The 21,377-nt window shown below is 46.1% G+C and overlaps 1 protein-coding gene across 1 annotated transcript in view; it reads right to left on the bottom strand.

Annotated features, from left to right (window-relative positions):
- Positions 1-21,377, bottom strand: part of NLRP3 (NLR family pyrin domain containing 3) — a 44,125-nt gene that overhangs the window by 18,019 nt on the left and 4,729 nt on the right. Inside the window, exons 3-7 of the mRNA XM_037038683.1 lie at positions 20,120-20,224; positions 17,648-19,412; positions 15,483-15,653; positions 13,278-13,448; positions 11,824-11,994 (exon numbers count right to left, since the gene is read on the bottom strand). Of these exons, the coding sequence (XP_036894578.1) occupies positions 11,824-11,994; positions 13,278-13,448; positions 15,483-15,653; positions 17,648-19,412; positions 20,120-20,224 (2,383 nt within the window). The remainder of the gene's footprint in view (positions 1-11,823; positions 11,995-13,277; positions 13,449-15,482; positions 15,654-17,647; positions 19,413-20,119; positions 20,225-21,377) is intronic.

Here is a 21,377-nt window from a genome sequence, read left to right as displayed (position 1 = left end):
GAAGAACTTATAAACCTGGCTGAGTAGCTCAGTTGGTTGCAGCATCATTCTGTACACCAAAAGGTTACAGGTTCAACTTCCTCTTGGGGCACAATGCTTCTCTCTCTCTCTCTCTCTCTCTCTCTCTCTCTCTCTCCACCCCCACCCTCTACTCTGTCTCTAAAATCAACAAAAACATATCTTCAGGTGAAGATTTTTAAAAAGAATGGCTACCATCAATAAATCAACAAACGAGCACTGGCGAGGATGTGTAGAAAAGTGAACCCTCCTGCACTATTTGTGGGAATGCAGATTGACACAGCCCATGTGAAATGCAATATGGAGTCACCCCCCCAAAATTTTTTTAAACTTTCTTTTGACCCAGCAATCTTAATTCTGAGAATATATCCTATGAATATGAAACACTACTTTAAACAAATATATGCACCCCTATGATCACTGCAGCATTATTCACCATCACCAAGATCTGAAAATGGCCCAAGTGCCCATTAGCAGATGAGTGGATAAAAAAGCTACTGTACATTTACACAGTGGGACACTGCTTGGCCATAAAAAAGGAAATATTACATTTTGTGACAGCATGGATGGACTGGAGATTATTATGTAAAGTGAAATAAGCCAGGCAGGGAAAGACAAACACCATATGACTTCGTTCATATGTGGAAACTAATAAAAAAATAAACTGATGAACAGAATACAAACAGAGGCATAGAAACATGAAATAATTTCCAGCGAAGATGGAGGTGTAGGTAGATACACTTTGCCTCTTCACACAACCAAAAGACAAAAAAATTAAAAATGAAAACCAACCAGATCTTCCAGACAATCAAAGTGTATGGAAGTCCAACAGCCAAGGAGTTGAAAAAGAAACATTCACCCAGACTGGTAGGAGGGGCATAGATGGGCAATCAGGGCAAAGAGGGCTGCCACACATTCACATGTGGATAAACTAGAAGGAACAACTCGGGAGCTAGACAGACCATGCAACCCAGAGTTCCAGCATTGGCAAAATAAACCCTCAAAACCTCTGGCTGTAAAAACTTGTGGGGGTTGTGGGGGTTATTGTGGTGGGCAAAACTGCCCATCTCTTAAAAGTAGACCAAAAGCCAAGCAAGCAGCATTGTTCCCTTTCTGGCCCCTCCCCCACATACAGTACCACAACACATCAAACTAGGTAGCCCCACCTTGGCGAATAACTAAGGCTCTGCCCCTTACAATGTAACAGGTATGCCAAGACAAAGAAATATGGCCCAAATGAAAGAATAGATCAAAAGTCTAGAAAAAGAACTAAGGGACAAGAAAGCAGCCAACATATCAGACGCAGAGTTCAAAACACTGGTAATCAGGCTGCTCGCAGAAATGGCTGAATATGGTTGCAGAATAAAGGAAGATTTGAAGGCTATACGAAGTGAAATAAAGAAAAATCCAGGGCCAAGACGGAGGCGTAGGTGGAAACACTGTGCCTCCTCGCACAACCAAGTTTAAAGACAACAAAGTTTTACTAACAAAAACTAAACCAAAACACAGAAAATTGAACTATACAAAAGTCCAACAACAACGAACTGTTCAGCCAGCCTGGTAAAAGGGGTGGAGCCAGTGGCTGGTGGAGCAGGGTTGCACAGGAAAACTCCATCCAGGCACGCAGGCAGTGGTTGGCAGATCCCAGGCATGGGGTTGCAACAGGCAGACCCAGTGAGGGCGCAAGGGTGGCAGGCTTACTGCTGTCACACATTCACATGCAGATAAACAAGGTGAAGGAGCAAGCAGTGAGACAGACACACAGACCCCAGTGGTGGGAAGCAGCAGAGGGAACTGCCATTGCCCCTCTTTGACCCCACCCCCACATACAGCATCACAACCCAGCCACTGGGTCACCCCACCCTAGTAAACACCTAGGGCTATGCCCCTCATAAGTAACAGGCTCAAACAAATCAAAACATTATGGCTCAAGAAGAACTCAAAGCCCCAGAGCCAATAACTCTAAGCAACCAAGAAATAGCCAACCTATCAGATGCACAGTTCAAAATACTGGTGATCAGGATGCTCACAAAACTCGTTAATTTCAGTCACAAATTAGAGGAACAAATGAAGGCTAAACTAAGTGAAATGAAGGGAAATGCACAGGAAACCAATAGTGATGCAAAGGAAACTGGGACTCAAATCAAGGGAGCGGACCAGAAGGAAAAAAAATGACGAAACAGAAAGGTATGAAGAAACAAGAATTCAAAAAACTGAGGAGAGGCTTAGGAACCCCCAGGACATCTTTAAACGTTCCAACATCCGAATTATAGGGATAACAGAAGGGGAAGAGGAAGAGAGACAAGTGGAAAACTTATTTGAACAAATAATAAAGGAGAACTTCCCCAATCTGGCAAAGAAAATAGACTTCCAGGAAGTCCAGGAAGCTCAGAGAGTGCCAAAGAAGTTGGACCCAAGAAGGAACACACCAAGGCACATCATAAGTACATTAGCCAAGATTCAAATGAAGGAGAGAATTCTAGAAGCAGCAAGAGATAAGGGGACACTCACCTACAAAGGAGTACCCATCAGACTGTCAGCAGATTTCTCAAAAGAGACATTACAGGCAAGAAGGGGCTGGAAAGAAGTATTCCAAGTCATGAAATCCAAAGACCTACAGCCAAGACTGCTCTATCCAGCAAAGCTTTCATTTAGAATGGAAGGACAGATAAAGTACTTCTCAGATAAGATCAAATTCAAGGAATTCATCATCCCAAGCCCTTATTATATGAAATGTTAAAGGGACTTATCTAAGAAAAAGAAGACAAAAAATATGAACAGTGAAAGGACAGCAAACTTACAGTTACTAACAACCACACCTAAAACAAAAGCAAACCAAGAGGACAGCTAGATCAGGAGTGGAACCATAGAAATGAAGAACACATGGAGGGTTAGCAACAGGGGAATGGGAGGAGGAGAAGGGGGTAGAAGGTACAGAGAATAAGTAGCATAGATGATAGGTAGAAAATAGATAAAGGGTAGGGCAAGAATAGTATGGGAAATATAGAATCTAAAGAACTTGAGACACGTGGACATAAACTAAAGGGGAGGAATGGTGGGAAAGAGGATGTGAAGGGTGGAGGGGAATGAAGGGGGGAAATAGGACAACTGTAATGGAATAATCAATAAAATATATATGTTTAAAAATCCACAGGGCTTCTGGCCAAGATGAAGGCATAGGTGGAAATACTGTACCTCCTCACACAACCAAATTTAAGGACAACAAAGATTTGGAAACAAAAACACAACTGAAACAGACAGAAAATTGAACTGTACCAAACTCCAACAAGAACAAATCATTCATCCAGACTGGTAAGAGGGATGGAGTCAGTGGCCGGTGAAAAGGAGTCATGGCAGAAAAAAGCAGTGGATGCCAAACCAACCCAGACACACAGGCAGCAGTTGGCAGATTCCAGGCATGAGGTGGCAGTGGGCAGACCCAATGAGGGTGCAAGATGGCTGGCTGACTGTGGTCACACATTCATGTGCAGATAAACCAGACAAAAAAAATGAACAGTGACACAGACCACACAACACAGGGCCCCAGCACCAGGAAGTAAAGCCTAAAAGCACCTATTGGGAAAACTTTCGGGGGTTGTGGTGCTGGGAGAGGCTCCCAGCCGCACAAGAGAGTTCGTTGGAGAGACCCACAGGGTCCTAGAATGTGTACAAGTTCACCCACCTGGGAACCAGCACCAGAAGGGCCCAATTTGCTTGTGGGAAGCAGCAGAAGGGACTGAAATCCAAGAGAGAACAGAAAAAATGCCATGGTTCCCTCTCTGACCCCGCCCACACAGACAGTATCACAACCTAGTGACTGAGCTGCACCGCCCTGGTGAACACCTAAGGCTCTGCCCCTCGCTACCTAAGGGGTGAGAACAGACCAAAACATTATGGCTCAAGCAGAAAAACAGATCAAAGCCCCAGAGCCAATACTTCTAAGCAACAAAGAGATAGCCATCTATCAGATGCACAGTTCAAAATATTGGTGATCAGGATGCTCACAGAACTGGTTGATTTTAGTTGCAAATTAGATGAAAAAATGAAGGCTACACTAAGTGGAATGAAGGGAAATGCACAGGGAACCAATAGTGATGCAAAGGAAACTGGGACTCAAATCAAGGGAGTGGACCAGAAGGAAGAAAGAAACAACCAAACAGAAAAGAATGAAGAAATAAGAATTCAAAAAACTGAGGAGAGGCTTAGGAACCTTCAGGATATCTTTAAATGTTCCAACATCCGAATTATAGGGGTACCAGAAGGGGAAGAGGAAGAGCAACAAGTGGAAAACTTCTCTGAACAAATAATAGAGGAGAACTTCACCAATCTGGCAAAGGAAATAGACTTTTGGGAAGTCCAGGAAGCTCAGAGAGTCCCAAAGAAGGTGAACCCAAGGAGGAACACACCAAAGCACATCATAATTACATTAGCCAAGATCCAAATGAAGGAGAGAATCCTAGAAACAGCAAGAGATAGGGGGACAGTCACCTACAAAGGAGTTCCCATCAGACTGTCAGCTGATTTCTCAAAAGAAACCTTGCAGGCAAGAAGAGGCTTGAAAGAAGTATTCCAAGTCATGAAAGGCAAGGACCTACATCCAAGATTGCTCTATCCAGCAAAGCTTTCATTTAGAATGGAAAGGCAGATAAAGTGCTTCTCAGATAAGGTCAAGTTCAAGGAGTTTATCATCACCAAGTCCTTATTATATGAAATGTTAAAGGGACTTATCTAAGAAAAAGAAGATAAAAAACATATATAGTAAAATGACAGCAAACTCACAATTATTAACAATCACACCTAAAACAAAAACAGAAACAAACTAAGAAAACAATAGAACAGGAACAGAACCACAGAAATGGAGATCACATGGAGGGTTAGCAACAGGGAATTGGAGGAGGAGAAGGCGGAAAAGGTACAGGGAATAAGTAGCATAGGTGGTAGGTAGAAAATAGACAGGGGGAGGGTAAGAATAGTATGAGAAATGTAGAAGCTAAAGAACTTATAAGTATGACACATGGACATGAACTAAAGGAGGGGAATGTGGGTGGGGGAGGGTGTTCAGGGTACAGGGGAGTGAAGGGAGGAAATGGAACAACTGTAATAGTATAATCGATAAAATATATTTTAAAAAAAATTTATTTGTGCTTTTAGCAGGAGGAGGGAGAAAAGAACTCCATTCTTCTTAACAGGACTTGTTCACAGGAGAGACTGGTTACCCAAAGCCTGCCCTGCTCGGATATTGTCACAGCTTAGCTGACCTCAGGGAAAGGAGCCCTCAGTATGAGCCCCTGTGGGGCCTGTTTCACTAACAGGACATGGAATTTGAACTCTGAGAGGCTTGCAGGAGCCCCAAGTGCAGAAGCCCAGGGGCACCAAGGACTGAAACCTAATCCTAGGGTGACAGATGCATCCTGCTCCACACCTCGTCACTGTGTAACTAACAGCCTATTTAGAGAATTTCCTTTACCCCATACAGTATGTCTGGCTGTCAAAAAAAAAAATTACAAGACATAGTAAAAGGCAAAAATAGGAGTTCAAAGAGACAGAAAAAAATCAGAACCAGACTCACATATTATAGCACTGTTAAAATGAACAGATCAGAAACTTAAAACAAGTACAATTAATACACTAAGGGTCCTTATGAATAAAGTGGACAACATGCAAGGACTGACAATGTGAGTAGAGAGAAGGAAATTCTATAAAAAGAACCAAAAAGATATGTTAGAGATAAAAATCATTGTAAGAGAAATAAAGAATGCCTTTGATGGGATTAACAGGAGACTGTAAATGACTGAGAAGAAACAATCTCTGTGCTTTAGAATTTGAATACAAATTTCCAAAGCTGAAAAAGTTTGGAAAACAGGAAAGAAAAACACTGAAAATAAAAAGAACAGAATATCCAAGAACTGAGAAACAACAGTAAAAGTCTATGTATGAGTATAACATACACATAATGGGAATTCCAGAAGAAAAAAAAGGACAGAAAGAAGCAGAAGAGACATGTGAAGCAATAATGGCCAAAACTTTGCCCACCATCAGGGTAGAACCCTAAGCACAGATCCACACAGTTCAGAGAATACCAAGCAGCATAAAATGCAAAAGAAACAGACAAAAACCTATAGCCAGGCAGATCATTTTTAGAATATAAAAAATCAAATATAAAAAAATCCTGAGAGAAGCCAGAAGAGAAAAAATCCTTGTCTATTGAGGAGCAAATATAAGAATTACATCTGACTTCTCCTCAGAAATCATGTGAACAAGAAAAGAATGAAGTGAAATATTTAGTGTTGAGAGAGAGAAAAACCCTAAAAGTCTATACCCTGTGAAATTATTCATAAAAAATGAAAAAGAAACAGACTTTCTCAGACAAAAAAATGAGAAAAGCTGTTGCCAATAAACCCATCTTGAAAGAGATATTTTTGAGAGTTTTTTACAAAGAAATAAAATAATATTGGTTAAATGAGCATAAAGAAAGGAAGCATCAGAAACAAATAAAGGGAAGGTAAAATAAAAGCTTTTATCTCTCTTATTTTTAATTGATCAAACAGATAGCATCATGTTCAAAATAATAATAGAAAAATGTATTCGATTATTTATACTGATGTGTAGATATACACTCATAGAGAAGTGAAATTAATGACAGCCATGATACAAGTAACAGGAGGGAGGAACTAGGACTATTTTGTTAATATGAAGTATCCATACTACCTGTGAAGCAATAGAAGATTATTTGAAAGTGGCCCTGGCTGGTGTGGCTCAGTGGACTGAGTGCCAGCCTGGGAACCAAAGGGTTGCCAGTTCAATTCCCAGACAGGGCACAAGCCAGGGTTGACAGCCAAAGACCCCAATAGGGGGTGCATGAGAGGCAACCACACATTGATGTTTCTCCCTCCCTCCCCCTCTGTCTAAAAATAAATAAAATCTTTTTATAAAAAGATTATTTGAAAGTGGACTTAAATTAGTTGTAAATGTATATCAAAAAGTCTAGGGTAGCCACTAAAAAAAAAAGTATAATATATGCTAAGAAAAGGAAGATAGTAAAATCATATAAATACTCAATTAAAACCACGAAAGAAAAAAGAGGAAGACAAAAATAGGATGAAAGGATAAGGGAAACAAATAGAAAACAGGAGTAAATATGATGATATTAATCCAACTATATAGTTACTTTGAGTATCAGTAGTGTAAATACACCAATTAAAAGACAAATATTGTAAAATGAACAAAAAACAAGACCCAACTATGTTATCTACAAGAAACCCACTTTAAATGTAAAGATACAAACAGATTAAAACTGAAGAGATGGAAAAAATAAAAGTAAAGTGATGGAGAAAAATATACCATGTTAACACACACAGACACACACAATGGAGTATTATTCAGCCTTTAAAAAGGAAATTCTGCCATCTGTAACAACATGGATGAACCCAGGGGATACTGTGCTAAATGAGGTAAGTCAGACAAAGTGAGACAAGTGTTGCACAATCACACACACATGTGGAATCCAAAAAGAGAAGGCAAACTCACAGTAACAGAGTTGAGTGGTCATTACTGGGGCTGGTGGGGAGGAAGGGAGACTTCGGTCAAAGGGCAGAAACTCTGGGTTAGAACACCACACTGGAGACATGTGTGCAGCATGATGGCTGTAGTCGATGGCAACACATTGTACACCTGCTATTTGCTAAGAAAGTAGAGCTCAAGTGTTGTTACCACAAAGAAAAAAGGTAAAGATGTGAGGCGATGAACCATTTGTGGAAATTAATTCACGATGTATACATATACATATCAAAACATCATATTGTACTTATTAAGTGTATATGATTTTTATTGATCCATCATACCTCAATAAAGCTTGGAATATTTTTTAAAAATAAAGCAGAAACAGCTACATTAATTTTGGGCAGCACAGCCTTCACAGCAACAAAACTTGTCAGGGATAAAGAGGGACATTACACAACGATACAAGGAGTCAGTTCTCCAAGACAACATAACAATCTCTCCTTTTAGCTGTTCTAACACCTCATTTCTAACATAGGGGAGGGGTACCCACATCAACAAACAGTTCTCAGATATAAGCAGGGTATCCAAAAATTCAGCTTAGTTCTGACACTATCTGCCCAGAGACAATATCAGATTCCACAGGCTGGGGTTCAGTACTGCACGCCTGCACGCCGCCAGGCTCCCTTCAGGTGCCAGCTGCATCAACACCTCTGACCGACCACTTGTAAATCAGAGGGTCCCACAACTTCTCCTTGGGTTTAATTAATGTGCTGGACTGGCCACAGAACTCAGAGAAACGTGTTACTTACTAGATCGCCAGTTCATTATAAAGGGATAATGTTAGTGTCGGCAGCTACGAAGGTATTAACAAAAGAGAAGGGAGAAAACTGGCTTAGCCTGATGAAATTGAGAAAATACAGTTTCACAGACACTCCAGGGAATACCTGGAATTGCTCCATCAAATGGATTAACCTGAGTGGGCAGAAAACACTAGGTTTCCCAGCAGAAGCAGAAATCAAGAAAAAAAATCCCATTCAATAGCAAAAAGAAAAATAAAATATCTGGGAATAAATCTAACTAAGGAGGTAAAAGACCTGTATGCAGAAAACTACACAACACTGAAGAAAGAAATCAAGGAAGACACAAACTAATGGAAACATATACTGTGTTCATGGATTGGAAGAATTATCATCATCAAAATGTCCATACTACCCAAAGCAATTTACAGATTCAATGCAATACCTATTAAAGTAACAATGGCATATTTCACATAGAACAAACACTTCAAAAATTTATATGGAACCATAAAAGACCCCAAATAGCAGCTGCAATTTTGAGAAAGAAGAACAAAGCAGGAAGGATCACAATACCTGATACCAAACTGTATTACAGGGCCACTGTAATCAAAACAGCCTGGTACTGGCATAAAAACAGACACATAGACCAATGGAATAGAACAGAGAGCCCAGAAATAAACCCAAGTTTCTACAGGCGATTAATATTTGACAAAGGGGGCAGCAACATAAAATGGAGTAAAAATAGCCTCTTCAACAAATGGTGTTGGGAGAACTGGACAGCTATGTGCAAAAAAATGAAACTTGAGCACCAACTTACACCATACACCAAAATAAATTCAAGGTGGATAAAAAACTTAAATATAAGCCATGACACCATTAAAGTCCTAGAGGAGAACATCGGCAGGAATATATCAGATATTTCACGCAGCAACATTTTTACTGATATGTCCCCTAGAGCAAGGGACATAAAGGAAAGAATAAACAAATGGGATCTCATCAAAATTAAAAGCTTTTGCACGGCTAAAGAAAACAGTATTAAGATAAAAAGAGAACCAACTGTAAGGGGAAACATATTTGCCAATGATATCTTAGACAAAGGTTTAATCTCCAAAACATACAAAGAACTAACACAACTCCGCTCTAAGAAGACAAGCAACCCAATTAAAAAGTGGGCAAAGGACTTGAACAGACATTTCTCCAAGGAGGACATACAGAGGATCCAGAGACACATGAAAATATGCTCAATATCACTAGCTATCAGAGACATGAAAATTAAAACCACAGTGAGATACCACTTCATGCCAGTCAGAATGGCTATCATAAAAAAAGCAACAAACAACAAATGTTGGCAAGGTTGTGGGGAAAAGGGGACCCTAGTTCACTGTTGGTGGGATTGCAGACTGGTACAACCACTATGGAAAACAGTATGGAATTTTCTAAGAAAACTAAAAATGAATATGCCTTTTGACCCAGCCATTCCACTGTTAGTATATCCTAAGAACCCCGAAACACCAATCCAAAAGAACCTATGCACCCCGATGTTCATAGCAGCACAATTTACAATAGCCAAGAGTTGGAAGCAACCTAGGTGCCTGTCAGTAAATGAATGGATCAAAAAACTATGGTACATTTACACAATGGAATTCTATGCAGCAGAAAGGAAGAAGGAGCTCCTTCTCTTTGCAACAGCATGGATGGAACTGGAAAGCATTATGCTGAGTGAAATGAGCCAGGCGGTGAAAGACAAATACCACATGATCTCACCTTTAACAGGAATCTGAACAACAAAACAAATAAACGAGTAAAATATAACCAAAGACACAGGCTGACAGTGTCCAGAAGGGAGAGGGGAGAGAATTTCAGGGGAATTTCAGGGGGAAAGGGGAAGGGTTTACAGGAACAAGTATAAAAGATGCATGGACAAAAAGTGGGGGGTGAAAATGGGAGGGAGTAGGGAGGGTTGGGTGGGGTGGGATGGGATGGGAGTAAAAGACAGAAAACTGTACTTGAACAATAATTAAATTTAAAAATGCTTTTTAAAGTATTATTGTTTAGAATATTATTAAAAAATTAAAAATAAAAATTCTCAAAAAAAAAGAAAGAAAACACTAGGTTTCCAATCATCCCAGGAAACAAGTGGCCAGTTCCCCCAGATCAGGAGGGGGAAGGAAGAGATGCATGAGGAGGTCCTTCTGCTCTGAGGGAGGCACAGTAACAGCCAAGATGGCAACCATAAAGGATAGGAGACACACCTGAGAAAATCTGGGAAAAAGATTGGATAGGCTTGGATAAGATAAGGATGCAAGCCCAGGAAAAGCCAAAAAAGAGATTGGACAATTGGAAAGAAAGCCTGCTCTCTCCCAAGCCCAAGGAAATACAAGGAAGCCTGAAAAAGGCCCCAGTCTCTTTAGCAGCTGCACAGGCTAAAGCACAGCACCCATCAAGGGCTGGACGCAGACAGAGGCTGAACTAGATTACTGGAGCCTCAGATGCCAGGGTAATGGCACAGCAGCCCTGGGCCCTAGCCCTCCTTCTGGGCTTGGTGGGGACAAGTGTGAACCTGCAGCCCTGGGCATTGGGACCAGCACCCCCCCAACCCCCGGCAGCAGAACCCTCAGGAGCAGAACCAATGCACAGAACCCAACATAGTAGCCTCGTCAGGATAAGAACTCCCTCCTGCTGCAGTGGCCACATCGTACAGCAGTGGCCACATTGTGCAGCAGTAGCTGACTTGCATGGAAGTGTTCACACATAAAACAGGTGACTATCCCCACAAATGTTTTAAAAGCAAGTAGAGAATTAGGAGGCACAATCTCTTGGATTTCTTTGGACTCTGAGTCTCCAACCCTATAGTCATAAATACCTTACTAGTAGTAGGTAGTATCTTCAAACCCTTTCAGAAATTGTCTCCTTTGTCCTCTCACTTCTACCTGAGTAACCCCCACATTTCCCAATAATGGAACTTTGGANGGGCTGGACGCAGACAGAGGCTGAACTAGATTACTGGAGCCTCAGATGCCAGGGTAATGGCACAGCAGCCCTGGGCCCTAGCCCTCCTTCTGGGCTTGGTGGGGACAAGTGTGAACCTGCAGCCCTGGGCATTGGGACCAGCACCCCCCCAACCCCCGGCAGCAGAACCCTCAGGAGCAGAACCAATGCACAGAACCCAACATAGTAGCCTCGTCAGGGTAAGAACTCCCTCCTGCTGCAGTGGCCACATCGTACTGCAGTAGCTGACTTGCATGGAAGTGTTCACACATAAAACAGGTGACTATCCCCACAAATGTTTTAAAAGCAAGTAGAGAATTGGGAGGCACAATCTCTTGGATTTCTTTGGACTCTGAGTCTCCAACCCTATAGTCATAAATACCTTACTAGTAGTAGGTAGTATCTTCAAACCCTTCCAGAAATTGTCTCCTTTGTTCTCTCACTTCTACCTGAGTAACCCCCACATTTCCCAATAATGGAACTTTAGTTGCTTTTCTACTGAGATACCATGAACACTTACCCGAGTTTCTGCAGCTTACATTGTGGATGCTTGGCTTTTTCACATAGCATTCTAACTCCTGAGTCGCCCAGGGCATTTTCCCCCACGTAGAGTCTGGTCAGGGACTGGCTGGTGGTCAGGATGGAAGCGAGATCTACACAGCAGTCTGACGTGAGACAGCAGTTGATCAACCTTCAGCAGAGATGGCAGAATGTCAACATACCTGTCACCCACTCTGCTGTGAACCCAGAAGCATGTGTCCTGCCCCCATCTCTAGTCCAAGACACACACAGGGAGAGTACATCCAAGCTCTACACTAGCTTTTGGTTTCCTTTTCTGCTTGTGACCTTCTAAGCCCAAGAAGCTTCTTCAACATCTCCTCAGCTCCCAACATTTATTATTGTGCTGAATATGTACAACATACAGCTTGTCGTCATGACCCTTTTTAACCGTACAGCTCAGTGGCATTAAGCATATTCACATTGTTATGCAACCATCCCCATAGTCCGTCTCCAGAACTTCTCCATCTTCCCAAACTGACCCTGGCCCCTTGAAACAAGAATCCCCAGTTCTCCTCCCCAGCCCCTGGCACCCACCCCTCTGCTTTCTGTCTCTATGACTCACACCACTTTAGGGGCCTCATTTGTGTAAGTGGGTCATACAGAATTTGTCCTGTTGTGTCTGGCTTATTTTACTTAGTATAATGTCCTCAAGGTTTTCCCGTGTTGTACCATGTGTCAGAATTCCTTTTAAGACTGTATTTGTGTATATATCACATTTTAAAAATCTATTTATCCATCTATGGGCACTTGGGTTGCCTTCACCCTTTGGCTATTGCAAATAACACTGCTGTGGACATGGGTGTACAAATACCTGTTTGAATGCCTCATTTCAAGTCCTTGGGATAGATCCCCAGACTTGAAATGGCTAAATCATTTGGTAATTCTATGTTTAATTTTTTTAAGGAACTGACACACTGTTTCCCACAGCAGCTGGGCCATTTAACATTCCCACCAGCTACATGTAAGGTTTCTAATTTCCCCACCAGCACATGTTGTTTTCTGATTTGGTTTGGTTTATAATAACCATCCTAATGGATGTAAATCAACCCAATCATTTTTAAGTGCTTTATTTTCTACTTTGAAATACAAGTTGCGAAGGGCCACAGACAATCAGGTGTCTGTGTTGCTTCAGCATCACCTGTCCTGGTCAGTGCAGAGGCCAGGGGCCTGTCTCTGCTCTGGAAGAGTCCCAAGACCCTTCTAGAGCAGTGCTTACACTGGCTGTGTATTTTCAGTGGGGCTGTGAATACTTTTAAAGCAACATAATTCCTTTGACTGAGTTTCCCATCCAGGGCTCAGTATGTGGCCTTTCCCCCAGCAACACTACCTGACTAACACCCAGAGGTGAGCCAAGGCCGACCGTCTGCCCACAAGCGCCCAACCTGAAGCTCACTGAAGCCTCAGCTCACTCACCACAGTTTCTCCAGGGGGCAGGAGGCACACCGCAGTCCCACACACAGGAGCCGCAGCCCACGCCGCGTCAGGGCGTTGTGGCTCAGGTCCAGCTCCAACAGCGTCAGGGAGCCACTCAGCGCGGTGGCAAGGTGGGTGCAGCAGAGGTGGGAAAGGTGGCACCGCCTCAACCTGGGCCAAGCACACGAGCAAACATGTCAGAACGCAGATCGCACATCCCCTGTGCTGCCTTCCGTCTGCGTGAGTGTTTGGAGCCTAAACAGGCCCTGTGTTCTCATGTTACAAAGGGAAAATAATCATGAATTTAAGTGTCATCTTATCAGAACCTGAATATGGCCCAAGACATACAGGGAAGGGACACGCTGCTGAGCCCCTGGCAGTGAACTCTCTTCCTCAACAATGGTCAGGTGTCGAATGCGTAAGCGGCACGTTCCTGTTCTATAGATAAAAAGGGCAGTGAACTCCCTCACACAAACGCTGAGCTTCCTAGGGGCCATCGCCTTCTCTCTGCCCACCTCATCCTGCTGTTCTGCTTAGTGCTTCCATCCCAGATCCCATCCACACAGAGGGAGCAAGAGGCTGCTTCTTGATTTGTTTTACACCGACACATGTGCACACACTCACATACATGCTCACACTCACATGTGTGCATGCGTGGACACACGCACTACAACAATAACAATGATTTGTGCTTGTTGTAGGAACAAGAACAATAAACAGCTCAGCTCCTTTCCACGCCAGCAGTGCAGCTGTCCCAGAACTTTCTGGACCCCCTACCTTCTTTCCCACCTCCACACCAGCTCCAGGAGCAAGTGGACAGTTAAACCTGTATTTACCTGCAAAGCACCTCATCACCACCCATGTGTCCCTGCTCATGTCTCTGTCCCTGGAATCCCACAGGGACACCCACAGGGGCAGTGGGGATAGAAGCAGCGGCAGGGGGTGGGGAGCAGAGAGTCAGGGAAGTGCCAAACCCAGCCAGGGCCTTCAAAGCCAAAATTACAAAGATTTGTAATTTATCAAAAGAGCAAAGTGCAAAAGCATTTAAGAGAGTGGAATGTCATGATGAAGGTAGAATCACCTCTCTGATTTCTGCCCTGACAAGGGTTGGAGGGAGAGCAAACAGCTGGTCTCCCTTCAGTGCATACTTCTGAGCAGAAACATGCACCCAGACGCCACTCAGTCACTGCGAGGAAAGGGCCAGACCCACACAAACCCTGCCTGGGAAGCCGCTGGTCTCGGAAGCCATCACACTGTCCAGGCAAGTGGCTGTGGTTGTTGGGCCTGAGCTGATGGAGTGAGGATGAGGAAAGGGGACCATGGCTGGTAAAGGAGGTAAAACTGAGAAGACTGGGGATGGGGTGGGTATGATGAGCAAGAAAGAAGGAAGGCATTTGAGTGCTGGGCTGGTCACCATGCGGATGTATCATGGAGCAGAGCTGCAGGGACGGCCCAAACACCACGCGCTCCACTCGGGTGCACAAGCCTGATCTGTGGGTGGGCTCAAAGCACACACTCAGAACAAAGCTACCAGGGGTTTCTGAGGACAAGTCAATCCACAAAAAATGTGCTCAGGGGCTCCAGCCTTCTCTGTATGTGATGAAACTCTCAGATTCCCACCCATAAGCATGACCTGTGAGGAAACGGAAGACACCGGAGATCATACCTTTTTATCACCTGTTTTCAGTTATCTGATGCTTCCTAAGTAACCAGACTCCAATCCATTCTGCCTTCTCCCTTGTCATGTGCTGAACTGTGTCCCCCACAAAAAAATTCACACAGTGATGTCTTAACCTCTAGGACCTCAGAATGTGGCTGCATTTGGAGATTGGGCCTTTAAAGAGGCAAGGGAGTTAACACAAGGTTACTAGAGTAGGCTCTAATCTGACACACCTGGCATCCTCTTAATGCCCGGAGGAAGACACCAGCCACACCCGAGGAGACAGGCCTCGGAGGGAGGTGGCCCTCCACACACCTTCGCCTCACACTTCCAGCCTCCAGGGCTGTGGGAAATAAGTGTCTGTTGTTTAAGCCCCGGGCCTGTGGCACATGTGATGGAGGCCCTAAGAAACCAAGAACCACTGATCCGGCCCCTGACATCTTCGTCCAGCCCTCTCTCTCGCTGACACACACACACACACACACACACACGCACACGCGCGCACACACACACGCGCACACACGCACGCACACACAGGTCCTTACCATAATCTCTGAATGTTACAGCCAGGATTCTGGAGCATTTCACACAATATCTTCACCCCTGCATCCCCCAGAGGATTGTCACTGAGGTTCAGGTCCGTGAGGTTCTGCTTTGTGCTCAGGACGGAGAAGAGGCCCTGGCAAAAACTGGAAGGGAGACAGCAGTTTGCCACCCTAGAAATTGGAAGGAAGGAGTAAAGTGAGAAGAAAATCAGCCTGTAAGGACAGCAAACAAGCTAAGGGGCCAGGAGTGGCTGGCACCCGCTGAGACAATGGCCTCCCAGTGATGAGAAATGAGTCAGCGAACCACAGGCTGTCCACCGAGGAGGAGAAGGGGCAGGGACCTGGGTTGAGACTGCTCTGCGCATAACACAGAGATAGTGTGAGCCGGTGACTCTGGCTGACTGCAAACCCCCTGTGGCCCTCCTTCAGGTGCCCCCCTCACCCCATCCACTGCCAGCCCCCGTGACTGAACTGTCCCTCTGCTAAGTGACGCAGAGACCAGTTCTCACCCCAGCCACACGAGGGTGGCAGAGTGTTCTCAAAGGTCCCTAGGCCAGGCAACACCCTGGGAATAATGTGGACCAGACTCATCAGTATTTCTAAGACTTCCTGGTGACTCCAATGTACAGTCTCATTCAAATACAGACTCTGACTCCATGGGAGTCAGAGGATTGGACCCTCTAGGACTGGACCAGCACTTCTAACTGGCACTGGGTGGGTGCCTCTGCCGTGGTCCCTAGAAGGTTCTAGGACACACGAAGCAAGTACCTGCCCTCAGAGGAAGGGAGCTGGAATCTGGAGAAACAATGGCAGGCTTTCCACCCTGCGCATCTCTATGGGTCTTTATGAGCTTCCTCACAGCCGTGCAGGCTTGGTCAGGCCTCTTGTTTTCTCAGCCTTGCTTTTAGGCCTCCAGTGAGTGGGTCTCCTTCTCTCACTCCCTCTCTCCACCTTCCCTATATTCTTTCTAGCTACTCAAAACTACTTGCCACCATGGCAATGTATCTTGCTTTCCCACCTCCCACCCTCTGAGCCTTCTCACACCCCATCCTTCAGGCGCAGCCAGCTGGGGGCTCCTCTTGGAACCTCAGGTGCGTTCTTGCCATAGCCCAACTTCCTCAGTCTGCCTGAGACTCCCAACTGTCCCCACACGGGAACCTTAAGTTGCTGTGAGCAGGACCTGGGTCTTAGCCACTGCTGAAGCCCCAGGGGGTTGGCCCTTGGAAACCAAACAGTAAAGGTGCTGGAGAGGCAGAGAAAAGGAGTTGAAAATTTATTGCTGCTGATGGAAGGGTCCAGCCTCCATTCTCCTTCATTTTGTCCCGTGTCTAGTGTCTCCTACAGAGGTCACACCCATGCCCTCACAGAGCAGCCACTTCCCACAGCTTCTGGGGCTGTGGCAGTCCCTGGGGGGACTTCAGAAGTCAGGTAACAGCTGCTCCACTGCCCGCCAGTGCAGCCTTGGGTGCCCAACCCCCGCACATGGGCAAACACCCTGAAGGGGGCACTGCTGGTGGCCGCTGCCTGGTTGCAAGCACAGTGTGGGGCCTTGGAGCGCTCTCTCCCCTCTAGCCCTGTTTTCCTCAGTTTCCCCTTGTCACATTTGTGCAATGAAGCCCTGTCCCTCCCCATTGCCTCCTGCCCACACTCTTCCTCAGAACACATTCACGTGTTGTTCTCCCCAGACCCACTGCCCAAATCCCTCTCCCTCCTCTCCACTCACCCCCACCCATCCCCCATCTGTCAAGCCACAGACTTCACCCAGAGAGACCTCCCCCGGTGTCCAGCGTGGGAGGGCCCTCTGTCCTCTGTGACCCTGGGGCAGAGTCGCTGGGCTGCATTTGCCTTTTTGGTATTGACTGGCTATTATCACACTAGACTCCAAGTGGACTGCAAGCAACTTGAGACTATAAACATTTTTACTCAGTTCCCTATTGCTTCCTTGGCTTTTTCTCACCCCACTTATCCAGCTACCCTTGTTCTACTGGTCAGTCTCTACCAATGAAGGGATCTACTGGAGATGGTGGTGGCTGCAGTATTGCAGAGCTGTGGCAACTGCATTTGAAAGACAATTGAGAAGCAGGAAGAAGGAGAAAGTGCCAAGAGAAAGGTGGTGGGAAAGTGGAGGGCGGGCTCTACCGCCTGCCTGAATCCAGTCTCCTTACCGATGAGAGGAGGTGGAATGAGGGCCTGGGATGACACACGGGTCCATGTTGGAGTGTCGAGCTGCCTCCTCCTCCTCCTCCTCTTCCTCCTCTTTGGGCGAGTTATGGAGCCACCTCAGGGAAAGGAATTGCACACTAGGACAGTTCTTGATGCAGAAAGAAGAAACCACGTGATCCATCCTGGTGGAGAGACTGATCTCCATTCTGGGGAAGTAGCACATGGCCTTGCGCACGAAGTCTGCCTCTTGCATCTCGTACAAGCAGTAGAACAGCTCCAGCTGGCTGGGCTGCATCCGAAGGGTTGGGGCCTTGGCTTGGACCTCGATCCACCTCAGCAGCTCCAGCCTGATGTGCTGGGAGATCTTACAACTCAGCTTCCTCTCCAAGTAGGAGGTTCTCTCCTGGTTTATGAGGCCAAAGAGGAAACGAACAACAAAAATCAGATACCCCTTTTCAAACTTGCCATAGTTTTCAAGAAGGACTCTCACATCTCGGCTGGGGAGCTCACAAGGACTCTGTGGTGTGTTCTTGGTCCCCCACTGCTCCTCCTCCTCCAGCAAGTAGTACATGGCAGCAAAGAACTCCTGGAAAGTCATGTGTATGAAGCTGTAGAACTTCTCACAGTCTACCTCCTTCTGGAATAGGTTCACCCTCAGGAACGCAGACACATCGGCCTTCTGCAGGCCGTGATTCCTGAGGTCACCCTCCTCAAACAGGATCTTCTGGTTCCATATTCCATCTGCAGCCAATGAGCAGAGGCCCCGAAGATTGGCAGAGACATGCTGCCTCTGGTTCCCTGCTCGTGACTGCAACAGGCTGGAGAGGAAGAAGATGTATACTGCGGTGGTGGTCTTAGAGGTCTGGGTGACACTCTTGCCACTGTCCATCTGCTGTTTCAGCCCAGTGCACACAATCCAGCAGACCAGGGGGATGAAGCACATGGTGAAAAGGACGTCATTCTCCTGGATCAGCCTAAAGGCTTCCCAGGCCTGCTGCTCATCAGAGAAGTATTTAAAGAAATATTCCTTCTTCTTGGCCTCTGAGAAACCCAGAATCTCCACATGCCGTGGACGGTCCAGCAGGTGGTGCAGCTTCTCCAGAGCCACAGGCCTCGTGGTGATGAGCAGTGAGGCCTCGGGGAGCAGCTTCTTTCTGATGAGGCTGCTTAGGACAATGTCCACACGCTGCACCTCCTGCCAGTCTGCACAGAGCACCTCTGCACGCTCATCAAAGGCTCCCTGCAGCTCGTCGAAGCCATCCATAAGGAAAAGGATCCTGGCCGGCTTCCTCATGATCTTGCATAGGGGAGGGTTGGGGTCAGGGCAGCAGCTGGCCATCAGGTCCCCCAGGCTCCTGCATGTCCCCAGGCTCACCTCCCGGCAGTGGATATAGAACAGGTAGTCAAACCTGTCCTGGTACAGTTTCTCTGACGCCCAGTCTAGCATGATCTTCCTGGCCAGAATTGTCTTGCCGATGCCCGCTGAGCCCTGGAATACCACTGTGTGCACAGGCTCTGAGTGAGGGTCCTCAGGCTCAAACAGCAACTCCAAGTTTATGGAACTAAGAGGGCTGTCCTGCATCTGGGCCACAGTCCTGCCAATGGCCATGAATTCCTGCTCCCGTTCCTGCTGGCTTGGGTACTCCTTGACAAGCCGCAGCCTGGTATAGCGCTTATAGAGGTTCACACTCTCCCCCAGACGGGCATTCCTGTCTTTGATGCACTGGAATCTGCTTCTCACATGATTTCTGTATTTCTTACAGTAATCTATGGCAGAGACAGAAAGTGAGACTCTGGGAGAAGCCCAAGCACATCCCCCTGAGATGAGCTCTCTAGAGAGGCCTGTCATTCCTAGGGAGTGGTGGCTGGAGCTAAGAAATGGGGGTGCAGTTCCTCTCCACAACCGGGTATAATTCTGGGGTGTCAACATTTTTCTATACACAGTTAAGCAGAAGAACAGCCAAAAGCCTGGGTGCTGCCCCCAACCAGAATATCATTTTTTTAAAGATTTTATTTATTTATTTTTAGAAAGAGGGGAAGGGAAGGAGAAGGAGATGGAAACATCAATGCGTTGTTGCCTCTCACACACCTCCTGCTGGGGACTTGGCCTGCAACCCAGGCATGTGCCCTGACTGGGAGTTGAACTGGCGACCCCTTGGTTCACCGGCCATCACTCAAGCCACTGAGCTACACCAGCCATGGCCAGAAAGTCATTTTTATGTAATGTTACTCCCTTAGCTAGTCCAAAGCCCATGCCTTTTAAAATCCAAAACTCTCAATGGTCTCCCCTTGGTTTGGGTACTGCATTGGGTACAATGAGGACATTGTACCATACCCTCAGCTATCAGGATTTCCTGAACAGGGCCTTTGCACCTCAAGGAGCAGAAGCCCTCCAGGCAACCTGCCCCCCAGCTTCCCAAGGCCTCCCAGATGAAATCTTCAAACCCAGTGAAAAACACCACCCCCATGGTTACCTTTCTTTTTTTTGCAAATAGAGATTCTGGAAAGGTACCCCAGTAGGCCCATCCATTCCTCTTCAAGGCTGTCTTCCCGGCATACCACAGACACCTGGGCACTATCTGAAAACAAAGGAAAAACATGCCAACTGTCAAAAACTAGGACTCCTGACTAGGATGATGTCACTGAGACCCCACACCAGGCACAAGTCAAAGGCCCCTGCCAGGACATCAGTCAAACCAAAACACAGCTCAGAGTTGCAGGCAGCAGGTGTGCTGGCCAGGGGACATGCCCGTGGTCCTAACTTCAAAGCCAGGGCACTGATCCACCCTCTAAGCATCATGTGCCCACAGAATCCAGTCTCTGAATCTCCCTCCCAGGCCCAGAAAGCAACCAGTACACATGTGCAGCAGCAGGTTTCTCTGTTCCTCGCGTGTCTGTGGCTGTCTCCCCTACCCCCAGTGGTCTGGTGTGGGGGTCTCTTCATGCTCACCAGTATCCCCAAGGTGGCCAAGGGCCAGCAGGATCACCCTTCCCTGACCCCAAATGCCTGAAATCCATTGTACCCACATTCTGGGTCTTCAAGAGGGAGAGTTACCAATGTGGTTTGTGTCTAACTTGGTGGTATAGAATTCTGGCTGCCTTTAGATTCACCTATGAAGCTTTAAAAATACTGTATCCATGGCTTCACTCCCATGACTCTTTTTCAGGCACCATTATATTCTTGAACTCCAACCTGCACCTGCAGTTGGGAATCACAGATCTGAACAGTGACTAAATGACGCATTTCAAAGAGGCGTTTCCCAGGAGAAACTTAGACACAGTAGAGTGAGAGCAAGGCACCAGGGGAAGCACGCAGGGTAGATGCCTGTGGGTGGGCAGGAGCCCATGGGCGCAGGAGGGAGTGCTAATAGACCTCTCCTTGTCCTGAGGGCAAATGCTACTGGTAGCCTGGTCACAAAACAAAATCCGCATTAACTCAAAGCAAAACCACAGCTTACCTCTTACCTAAAGCCTGACTCTAGCCACTCTTCCCACCCCCAAAAAAGTTCTGACCCTGGTCATAATCCTTCCACCTCAAAAACCACATGTGGGAGCCAAGATGTCCCAGTGGTTATGAGCCAGGCTTGGGCCACAGATTCACCTGGCCTAGGCCCTGATGAGGACACAGCCCTGGGCAACAAGCATTTCTTACAGGCTCACTTCACATTGCTAGGCAGCCAATTTCAGGATTCTTGCAAAAACTAAAAATCTGTGCCCATTGAATAATGGTTT

Source organism: Sturnira hondurensis, unplaced genomic scaffold, assembly GCF_014824575.4.
Source record: "Sturnira hondurensis isolate 20B ecotype Veracruz unplaced genomic scaffold, ASM1482457v3 Scaffold0024805, whole genome shotgun sequence".
NCBI lineage: Eukaryota > Metazoa > Chordata > Mammalia > Chiroptera > Phyllostomidae > Sturnira > Sturnira hondurensis.
This window is presented reverse-complemented; position numbering and strand designations above follow the sequence as displayed.